This window comes from Salvia splendens, chromosome 13 (assembly GCF_004379255.2).
Source record: "Salvia splendens isolate huo1 chromosome 13, SspV2, whole genome shotgun sequence".
Classification (NCBI taxonomy): Eukaryota; Viridiplantae; Streptophyta; class Magnoliopsida; order Lamiales; family Lamiaceae; genus Salvia; species Salvia splendens.
In genome coordinates, this window is record NC_056044.1 from 21260069 (window position 1) to 21271706 (window position 11638).

Genomic DNA, 11638 nt, shown 5'->3' on the forward strand with positions numbered 1-11638 from the left:
CTTTACCAGCCTGTGTAAATTTCTCATCCGACCCGACTCGATAGATTTCCGACACAAACTTATCCTACATGGCGCGCCGGAGGCGTGACTTGGCAATTGACAAATTTACGGTTCAATTCGAATTGTGGAATTAATGCTACTTTTATGCTGAATTCGATTTGTGGAATTCGATTTGTATGTTTATGTCGATTTGTATGTCTTCATTTGTTCTACTTGTATGTTTGTGATAAGTTCAGGGTCAGAGATTGCAAAGATAGAAGAGAAACAATTAGAATTAGTGGAGTTTTGCCAAGTCACGCCTCCGGCGTGCCACGTAGGATAAATAATTATGTCGGAAATCTATCGGGTCGAGTCAGATGAGAAATTTACACAGTCCTGTAAAGTTCATGACTTTTCATACAAAATTTAAAATTTATGAAAAAAACCAAACTATTTTGAAAATTTATGACTTTAAATGCAATTTACCTAAAAATAAAAAATAAAATTTATATTACACTAACTTTTCCTTAATGTGCCATATCCAGATGAAACAGGAGTATCTATTATGGATGGAGGGACTATCCAAAAAGAAATTGTGCAGATTATCAAATTACTTTTTCTTTGCAACAATTTATCTATCTAGTTACTTACGCTGTATAAATACGCAAGGAAGAAGAAAAAACAAAATACTACTACTATTTAATAAGAATGAGTTGACCTAGCGGTATTCAGATGAAGGTTTGAGTTCCCCTGCCATGACACAGTATTTAACTTAATATCCATGTATTCATATAAAAAATTAAAACAAAATATCCCTCACTTTAATTATTTAAGGTCACCTGTCTCTAATATCAATCCTCATTTTTTAAAGGAAAAATAGTCATTTAAATCACCAAATTTGGTTAAAATCTCGTCTATCTTACAAAGTTTAAAATGCTAATTAAATCACAAAGTTTCAATTTTTCTAATTTATCTCATGGGTTGAATTTTAAGTGGAATCTTTATTGACGTGGATTGAGATTTCAAGATCGAGTGAGATTTAAATTATGAAAAAATGCGTGTATAATCCAAAGTATAATTACATGGAATTTGATCAATTAGCCTGAGATTTCAAGATGAAATTAAATGGTTATTTACCTTTTTTAAAATTATTATTATTAGAGCATCCACAATGGCAGCGAGCGGACCGGCTAGTTCCCGGCGCTGGCCGGCGAGCGGCAAATCGGCGAGCGCTCGCCGATTTTCGGGCGCTGGCCGATGCGCTCGCCGATCGGCTAGCCGCCATTGCAGGCTCCCGATCGGCGAGCGATCAGCCAGCCGATTTTTTTTTTATTTTTATTTAATTTTCGAAATACTATATATACGCGATTTGCACGTCATTTTCATTCGCACCAGTTGTTTTAACGAGTTTGTCTATCTTAATTTCTGTACAAGAGCAACAACGCGAAATGGAGGGCGAGTCTCAAACTCCCACGGTACCCGTGGGAAGTGGATGGGGTCCGATGGCCGGGTACTACAACATGTACCCTTGGCAGCAAATGATGCTCGGGATGGCATCCGGGGGTAGTATGCCGGGATGACAGGGGATGCAGGGCGGGCAGGGTGTACCGGGGATGCAACCCGGGATGCAGATGATGCCGGGGTGGGCACCCAGGATGCAGATGATGCCGGGGTGGCAGCCGGGGATGCAGGGGACGCCGGGGGGGGGACAACGTCTATCATCCTAGTTTTGATTTTTTGATTGCTTCTTCGCACACATCGACCCCATTGGAGACGCAGTTCACTGGGTGTGATACTTTCTCCTTAGAGGAGTTGTGGATAGATCTCGGGGATGCGGACACTCCCGTTCAAACAGGGGGAGTAGGGCGGGGTCGGGGCGCGCCAAAGAAGAAGAAGGGCAAGGGGAAGGGCAAGAGGGTGGTCGGCGAGTCGTCGCAGCCGGCTGATGACGACAGCCCGACACGGAGGAAGTAGACGGATGCGGAGAACGTCGCGCTGTCCAAGGCGTGGGTGAGTGTTTGCGATGATCTCCTCGATTCGAACAATCAGAGGATCGTCAACTTGTGGGCTAAAATATCAGCAGCCTACAAGGCATTTTGCCCGGAGGGGAGGTCACACAGCGGGGAGGAGTGCCGGAAGGGGTGGGACCGAATCAGGGCTGCGGTCTCCCGATTTTCGGGCTTGTACACCAACGGCCTCCGCATGCAGACCAGTGGCCAAACTGACGAGGACTGCAGGAGGATAGCGGAGAAAGCCTTCCCCGTGCCCGGGCTTTATAAGGAGTTCACCTACTGGAACTGCTATGAGGTGCTGATGGACTCCGAGAAGTTTCGGGCAGGTGTCGATGCTGGCTGGCCGAAGAAGCAGCGACTGAACTATACCGGTGATTATAGCGGCAGCAGCGGCGGTTCCCACGACCTCCCCGAGGATGTTCAGGAGTTCCCGTCCCCTCCCGCGTTTACTCGCCTCACTCGCTCGGTTGGTCAAAGGCGGGCGCAATGGGCTAGCCAGGGGTCCCAGGAGGTCCAGTCGGCATCCCCCCTGTTGGCAAGTCGACAGCCGAGCTCGCCTTCTTCGCGCTTCAACAAACGTGGGCTCAGATGTAGGGCTGGCAAATCGTGCGGATTGGGTTGTTATCGGGTTGACCCGATAACGACCCAACCCAATAAGGCCAAACCCGAACCCAACCTGTTAAGGAAACCCCAAACCCGAACACGAATCCGACCCGCCACCTCCAAACCCGGACACGACCCGGGCACGACCCAAACACGATAGCGACACGAACCGCTTTGGGTTGACCCGACACGATAGCAACACGATATCGACCTGAACACGATAACAACACGAACCACTTTGGGTTGACCCGGCGATGGCGTGACGAGAAGCGGAGAACTCCTCTGTGAAGTCAACGGAAGGCGATGGGAGGCTGCGAGAGCGAACCGGGAGTCTGTTGGGGAGAATAGAGCTCGATGGAGGAAGAAAGAGCAGCGTCGATTGTCACGCTACGATACATGAAGTAGCGGTGCAAGGTCACCGCGAAGAGAGAGCTCGCCGGAGAGAGAGGTCACAGAGGCAGTGCGGAGTTGTGTCCGTGAGGGGAGGCGACGCCTCCTCTGTCCCGACGGCATAAATCCGCCGAGCTCTGGCGACACAGTGTCGATGCTGTGGCGAGGCGAGCCGATTCTGGCAATGAATCAGAGAAAGATGGATTTTGAGAGTAGGGTTCCTCAACTTTGAAAGGGAATATTGAATTTGGGGATTTGAAGAAAGAGAGAGGAATGTGCCGATGGTGAAAGGAGTACAATAGGTTTTGGTGGATTAAATCTAATAAAAAATAAAAATAATAAAATATTAATTTTTAACAGGTTACCTGCATTCTACCCGCATTTTTCGTGTTCTTATTGGGTCAACCCAATAATGACCCGTATCCAATAAGACTTGATCCAAACTCAATTATTTCGTGCGGATTCGTGTCGGATTATCGTGTCGTGTCAAAAATTGCCAGCCCTACTCAGATGTACAAGATCTTAGCTGACTGAAAGGCGGCAACTGACCCCGTGGAGAAGAGGTTTCTTCACTCAATGCTCGAGAGTATGCGGGTCGATTTGGATGCCGCCGCGGCACAGTTGGGGGGCTTAGACGTGGGCGGCGACGACGGCGGCGACCACGACGAGTGAGGCGGAGGCGGGGGCTCGTGCCTGGAAGAAGGGTTTTTTTAAAAATTATTGTAATTTTTTTTAATTCATGTGATTTTTTAAAATTTAAATGTTATTATTGAATTTTCCCATATCTGTGTCGTAAATTTAATTCCGTATTTTGTGTGATTGGTAATTATTTATTTTTTATAATTTTGTTTATTGTGGCTAGTTTATTGCTCTAATTACTTATCCTAATGATGTGACATGAGGAGTTTTTAATACTAATAATGTGGCAGGATGAGTTATGGCTAGCCTATGGTTGTCAGGACCATTGGAGATGCTTTAAAACTGGAAACAACTCTCCCTCTCCCCTCAAATATACATAAAAAAATAAAAAAGGCCTTCTATTCTGTGAGGTGGCACTATTCCAACTTCAACTGTACAAACCCAAAATCCCTCCCTCTCCGCTAAGCTGCTTTCACTGACGCCCAAATCACTGCAGATTAGCTTCTCACCATCCGATTTCTGTATACAAATCTTCAATTTCTTCCGGAAAACTCGTCTTCTTATTTTTTGCTTCAAATTTCCCCCAATTTTTGGGGAAGGGAAAGATGGTGGAGGTGGCGCCGCAGCTGACACCGGAGGAGGAAAAGCAAGCCGTTAGAGACATTGCTGTGGCCACCGAAGCCCAGACTAAAGTCGGAGACACTTTTTATTTAATTACCCAAAGGTAAATTTTCGGAGATGCTGTAGATCTGTGTTGAGAGGCGGCGTGTATGTTTGGCCTTCTTTTTTGTGTTGATTTTTGGTTTCATTTGTATTCCGAGAGGGATAGGGTTTAGCTGGCAGGATGCTTCGTTGGTGACTGTAGTTTTTTTTTTTTTGTCTTCTCCTGGTTCTGGTCGATTTCTTAGGCTTTTGTTTTGAATCATCTGCTCTTTGTGCTTTGGGAGTGTCGAAATATGGCTGGATTTGGGGACTAGAGAAATGAAGTTGGTTTTTGATTTTTTTTGACAAAACATTTGGTCTGCACTTAATTTAGCCTTTGTTTTGTGAAGCAAATGAATAAAATCCCTATGTGTGAAGTAAATGGAATATATATGTTGTTATACCATATGATTGATCCATGGTAAGGTACACTAAGGAGATGAATGCTAGTAATAACACTGCTAATTGGGAACAAATGAACAATCACTACCTGAAAGATGCATATGTATGAATTATGCATGTACTACTTTGATTAAATTTAAACAGATAGTGCTGTTTGCAGGTTTCTGAGTGTTAGCAAAAGTGTGCACTCTAGTGTTAGTCCCAGAATTATATATTTGCTTTATCTTTCCCATTCTCGATGAAACTTGTTATCATGCTTTATCTAGATCTACTTATTTAGTTATTTTGCATTTCAGCTCAGAACTGTAATTTTTTCGTACTCGTTTACTTCCAGATGGTGGCAAGACTGGCTTGAGTATGTAAACCAAACTAGCATTGTTAATGATGGATCTTCTTCTGAGCATCAGGGAGCAGTCAGCTCGAGTGCATTGAAGAAACCATCTTGCATTAACAACTCTGATTTAATAGATGAAGCAGTATATGAGGATTCTGCTACGGGCGTTGAACTTCATGATACCTTAGTTGAAGGAACTGATTATATACTGCTTCCGAAAGAAGTATGGAACAAACTACATTCATGGTAAGTGAGAAGTTAATGTTTTCAGTCATCCACCTTCTCTATATTTTGTTTTCATAGGACTATTCGTTTTATTCTTAGTGTTGGGAAAAATCTGATATTAATTTTCCATGATTCATGTTTAAAATTCCAAAGAGATACTTAGCCGCATAACATTCTCTAGAATACACTAGTTCTGGCTAGAACTTGTTGCGGAACAATATATCTGGCTGTTGAGGAAATTGATGATAGTAATACTACGATCTTCTCTTCCAAACTGATGGATATATAATTATATATACATGATGTATTCCAATGCTTATTACCAAATCACTAATTAGCTATACTGGGTTATTGTAGCAAGTTGTAATTACTTCTATGTAAAGAAGATAAAAAAAATATCAAAGAATATTAACATGGCTGCTTAATAGGTACGGAGGTGGTCCTGTGTTGGCCCGCAAAGTAATCAACACAGGTCATTCTCAAACAGACTTGTCAGTAGAAGTTTATCCACTACGCCTCGAGTTACATTTGATGCCAAAAGGTGATCGTTCGTCCATAAGAATTAGCAAAAAGGTACAACAATGTATTCCTTCTCCTTCATGGAAAAAAATCAATTCCTGCCTTGAACATATATATTCATGAGTATTTTTTTTGTGTAGGAAACAATTGGAGAACTTCACCGAAAAGCTTGTGAAATTTTTGATCTTACGCCGAAGCAAGTAAGTGGTTTTCCTATATAGTATTCTCTCCGTCCCATAATAGATGTCACACTTTCCTTTTTAGTTTGTCCTACAAAAGATGTCACATTTCCTTTTTTGGAAAAAACTTCCCTCTCACATAAATATAAATATATTATTTTCTCTTTCCACTTAACACACAAGACAACACCTCCTAAAATCCCGTGCCAATTCCCAAGTGTGACATCTACTATGGGACGGAGGGAGTACATCCCCTATATATTTGTATTGATTTTGATTTTTCACTCTAATTCTGAAATTGAGCTCTTTGATCTTCTCAGGTATTTATTTGGGATTACTTCAGCCATCAAAAGCATGCATTGATGAATGACATGGAAAGGACACTTGATGAAGCAAACATTCAAATGGATCAGGATGTAGGTGATTATATATTCTGCCATTATAATTTGTTTTCAAGACTGTAGCCCCTCCCTCATGAAATGAGTTTGCGCTGGTGTACCTTTGGACTATAAGATGAACTATCTGTGCATATAATTTTATATTTGAACTCAAAATTGACGTTTACCTATTCACTTGGAGTCACTTTTGTATTTTTCACTATTAACTTGTATCATTAGATTTGCTATCTGTTTCTCCTTTTTTGATTTGATCTTGGTATGGGTGGTATCATTATATTGAATAGTCTAATTTGGTGTTTTACTTCTTCTTTTTCTTTTGGGCTAATATGCTAGTGCTATCTTTTAATTTTACTCCTATTCCTCATATAGGACATAATATTCACTTGCTTGGATGATAATCTTACTGAAGCACTTGGTTAAGAACAGGATCAAGGTAGTGCATGATATGCCATAGCTGAGTACCTAAGGAACTTTTAATAACCTCCTTTTTCACTACACTTAGAAGGACACTATTATGGAATATTTGCTTTTGTATACGTTCACTGTCGGAAGATTATGAATTCTTAGTTTTTTTAATTGAACATTTGCTAATTACAAATCTTTAGGGTGTCAGTGTGTGCTTCATATGCTCCAAACAAATTGCCAAGTTCTATAGTGCCTTATGCAACACATGTTCTCAAACTGATCTGGTTGTAGGAATTTAGGCTTCAGATCTATTTACATTGACTTTGGTTGCTCTTATTCTTCTCTCCTGGTTCCTGTTATTAACCTTGGCCAATGGTTAATTTTAGTAGTGCTCCTGGTTCTATGCATATACATACTACTAGTAATCTATAATAGCTTATTTCTGACTTCTATATATTTCTAGAGTTCTTTGAATTCCCGCTCCCTTTTACTGCCACCTATGCTCTTACTTGTTAAGTGTTTGCAGACTTCTTTTTTCTCAAATTCCTCCATGTTCGAACCTTAGTGTATTTGTGCGTTATATACACTCACCAGTTATTGGGTATTTTTCTATAATTTGGTTCTGATGTTCCTTGCAATGGATGACACAGATCTTGGTAGAAGTAATCAACATTAAAACAGGTGGTTTGAGTTCCCACCAAGAGAATGGATCAATTAATAATGGAAGCCTGGCTCCTGCTACTTCACATTCAAGTATTGCGACTTCTGGAGGTTTATCTGCGAGCAAGTTTTCATCACGAAACGGTAATTCAGAATCCCACTTTCAAAACCTAAATACAGACAAGGCGTATGGAACAAGCAGTATCAGTACAAGAGGGGCTACTTGCGGTCTCACTGGACTGTTGAATCTTGGGAACACTTGTTTTATGAACAGTGCTATACAATGCCTAGTTCATACACCAGAATTTGCTCGGTATTTTCGTGAAGATTACCATCAAGAGATAAATCGACAGAATCCTCTGGGCATGGTTGTAAGTTCCAAAACTTAAAAATCTTTTTCATAATTGATTTTTTTTCCTGTTAATAATCCCTTATGTCCTCATTCTATGAAGTTTTGTATGTGACTCAGTTAAAAGCATTTTTTCAAATTAATGACTTGATCACTTTGTTTATCCGTGAAGGAACAAATCTTTTTATTTATTTATTTTGTTTATTGTATGTGTAGTATATTTTATAAAACATGAAGCCTGATTAGCTTAGGACCTCTTCCTGGGATTGCATTTACATGAGCTTCTGATTGTTTCTTCTGGAAGATAAATAACAGGCACCTGCTAGAGTTCTATATGAACATTGTTATTGATTTTGAGGGTTATCTTTTTACTAACTTTAGATGTATCATTTAGGGGGAGCTTGCTTTAGCATTTGGAGATCTACTTAGAAAGTTGTGGGCACCAGGACGAGCTCCAGTTGCTCCTAGGCCATTTAAGGCAAAGCTAGTTCGCTTTGCTCCGCAATTCAGTGGATGTAGTCAACATGATTCACAGGTTTGGTACCTTTTAATAGCCCTCTTGAACTAATGGTAATTTTACTTGAAGAAAGTCAATTATGTTACCCTTCTGTGTAGGAGCTACTTGCATTTCTCTTAGATGGGCTTCATGAAGATCTAAATCGTGTAAAACACAAGCCATATATAAAATCTAAAGATGCAGATGATCGGCCCGATGAAGAAGTTGCTGATGAGTATTGGGCAAATCATATTGCTCGTAATGATTCGATTATTGTGGATGTGTGTCAAGTAAGTTGGGCAACCAATATTTATAAGAACTCAGTTTGAACTCCTTTTTTTTGCTTATTTATCAATTAAACATTACGTAATTGGCTTCCTCTTTGATGTCATCTTTGTTGTTATGTTACCTCAGCCATTTTTTGAAGTAGGGATTATTTGTTTTGCAGGGTCAATACAAATCAACTCTTGTGTGTCCTGTATGCAATAAAGTTTCAGTGACATTTGACCCATTCATGTATCTGTCGTTACCTCTTCAGTCTACTGCCACTCGTAGTATGACGGTAACTATTTTTACATGTGATGGAAGTGCATTGCCAGCAGCCTACACATTAACTGTGCCAAAGCATGGGCGTTGCAGGGATTTGATCCAAGCACTCAGTAATGCTTGTTCTTTGCAATTCAATGAGAAACTTCTGCTTGCTGAGGTTGGTGAAGTGAATTATATGGTGGCATCACAGAATGTATGTGCATGTATTGGTAACTGATTTATTTATTTTCTGTCACAGATAAGAGGCCACTTAATTTACCGATTCTTGGAAGATCCAATGATATTATTATCTACCATAAAAGAAGATGACCACCTTACCGCTTACAAGATTCCAAAAGTGTTGAAGAAAACAAAGTTCCTACAACTGATACACCGGCGGGAAGAACAGTAAGTGCACTTAATTAAGATACTTGAAAAAAATAGCTACTTTTTTCCTTAAATGAAATTTTTTGTTCAATAACTATTTCTTTCTGTTTCATGTAATGTAGCCGTCTTCCTTATTTGCTATTTCATCTAATTAATGCCCCCTCTCTTTTTTGTGTTTGGTGACAGGGGTACAGGAAATGCTCAGAGCCCTGTTGGGTGGAAGCCTTATGGAACTCCTCTTGTTTCACCAATATCCTGTGATGATACTATAACTCGAAGTGATATACAGCAGATAGTTCATACTATGCTCTCACCGATGTTAAGAACAAAAGGTTCAGGTGCTATGACCACGAGCAATGCTTCAACTAAATCTCATAAAGATTCTAGTATAGCTGATCCAATAAAAGGAGATAGTGGCAGTTCTAAATCAATGCTTTCAGAGAAGCTTCCACTGCAGCTGGTCGATGAAAATAATGCTTGCATTGACTTGACTGTTGGTGATGATAAGGTGGTTAAGTTGTCATTACCCTCCATGTCAATTCTTGTATTTGTTGACTGGTCCCAGAAGCTTCTGGCAAGTTATGATACCAACCACATAGAGAATCTTCCAGAAGTTTGTAAGCATGTGCATGTAAGCAAAAAAGCTCGTAATGAACCTCTCTCATTGTACACTTGCTTGGAAGCTTTCCTGCGCGAGGAGCCCTTGGTGCCTGAGGACATGTGGTGAGCTGCTTTCCTCTTATCTGTTTCTCTGTGCCACAACTATATTATGAATACACTCATAAGAATAATGTCTTTGATATGTTTGTAGTCATAATTTTTCAGCTCTAGCTATATTGTATCTAACTAGGTTGTTTTCATGATCAAGGTACTGTCCTCAATGCAAAGAGAGGCGCCAGGCAAGCAAGAAACTGGACCTTTGGAGGCTTCCCGAAGTTCTTGTAATTCACTTGAAAAGGTTCTCCTACAGTAGGTCAATGAAGCACAAGCTTGACACATATGTTAATATTCCCATTCATGACTTCGATTTGACGAATTATGTTGCAAACAAGAACAACACACAACGTCAGATATATGAACTCTATGCCCTGACAAATCATTATGGTGGCATGGGCAGTGGACATTACACCGCGCACATTAAGGTTTGCCCTGTCCTGACACTTTCACGATGCTATTATCATGTTTGTATATTTCTATGAATTGATTTTGATGTGAAATCTAATTGAATTCCACAAGGTAGTAACTTGCTCTGGTTTCATTTTGCAGCTTCTGGATGAAAACAGGTGGTACAACTTTGATGATAACCATATATCGCCGATCAATGAAGACGACGTGAAGTCAGCTGCTGCTTATGTCCTATTCTATAAAAGGGTGAACAATGATAGATCTTCTGCAAGTAATGGTGTCGACTCTAATCTTAACAGCCAAAATATTAACTCCAACAGCTAGCTAGTTTTACCCGGCACCATTTTGTCTGTAAATTAACTGTTTAAATACTTAGAGAAGTCATAGAGCCTTATAGGAAAATGAAGAGGTTACAGTTAACAAAGGCAAGAAATGAAGTATTGTTGTGACATAGATGCTGAATTTGGCGGTCTGCTATGAAACCTTTTGGATCTCAAACAATACTTGTAAAATCTGTCTTCTAGCTTCTGCAATTTATGTTATTGTGAGGTTACTCTGAAATGTGACAAATAAATTTTGGTGAACTCTGACGTCTCATACTGAGAATAAATATAGTCATGTGTATATAAAAGATGATGTGAAGAAGTGGGAAGTAATTATATCAGTGTTGGAGTAGTCAATTCTTTATTTCCACTTCCATACAGTTGTTATTTTACTAACATAAAGCCAAAAACCAAGAGGAGCTTAGTAAACAACTTCCGTTCAAGTAAAAGCTATTACTCCATTATTTTGTCCAGTTTGCAATTTATACCTAATACACAAAGTCATAAGAGCATCCACAGTGGCTTTAGCCTAACAATAGCAGTTGAATTTCATTTAATTCGCCCCACTTTTATTAACGAGTATCTCTATCTCTCTAAATACTTTTCTTTCGAAGATAAATAGAGTACCACGATAGTGATTCCCCAGCCACGAGCGAGTCACGAGGACAGATCTTTCCCGTTGGCGGTGTTAGGGTTTTGTATACTAGAAATCACCTTTCGAGTGATTGGATACTGTAAAACTCTACTTGTTATTTTCCAATGAATAAAACAGATTATTTTTGTCGTAATGTTGTTATGTTTTACATTTAATGGTTGTTTATTGCATATTTAAATGTATAAGAACGTAACAAAGTCTAAGTCTTTGTTCTAGTAGACCGGTTGTGGGCGTCGTCCATTTTAAGGTAACACGGTCAGTTCTGAACAAAGAAAAAGAAAAATTTTACAACCCAGATAGGCCTAGACTACCTATCGTGAAAGGTTGC

The 11638-nt window shown here is 40.1% G+C and overlaps 1 protein-coding gene across 1 annotated transcript; it reads left to right on the forward strand.

The window, feature by feature from the left end:
- Window positions 1-3990: 3990 nt before the first annotated feature.
- On the forward strand, window positions 3991-10830 carry LOC121762443 (ubiquitin carboxyl-terminal hydrolase 5-like). Its single transcript, XM_042158323.1, has 13 exons — window positions 3991-4347; window positions 5062-5307; window positions 5715-5859; window positions 5946-6005; window positions 6305-6400; window positions 7438-7818; window positions 8191-8331; window positions 8412-8582; window positions 8741-8998; window positions 9080-9228; window positions 9394-9930; window positions 10076-10349; window positions 10474-10830. The coding sequence occupies exons 1-13, from the start codon at window positions 4229-4231 to the stop codon at window positions 10654-10656; spliced, it is 2760 nt and encodes a 919-aa protein (XP_042014257.1). The 5' UTR covers window positions 3991-4228; the 3' UTR covers window positions 10657-10830.
- Window positions 10831-11638: the final 808 nt, after the last annotated feature.

Excerpts from the sequence above, each read along its gene's own strand:
- LOC121762443 (XM_042158323.1), top strand. The coding sequence starts at position 4,229 with ATGGTGGAGGTGGCGCCGCAGCTGACACCGGAGGAGGAAAAGCAAGCC. Across the intron at positions 4,348-5,061 it reads TTTTATTTAATTACCCAAAG|ATGGTGGCAAGACTGGCTTG; the intron begins GTAAATTTTCGG and ends GTTTACTTCCAG. Across the intron at positions 7,819-8,190 it reads AGAATCCTCTGGGCATGGTT|GGGGAGCTTGCTTTAGCATT; the intron begins GTAAGTTCCAAA and ends TGTATCATTTAG.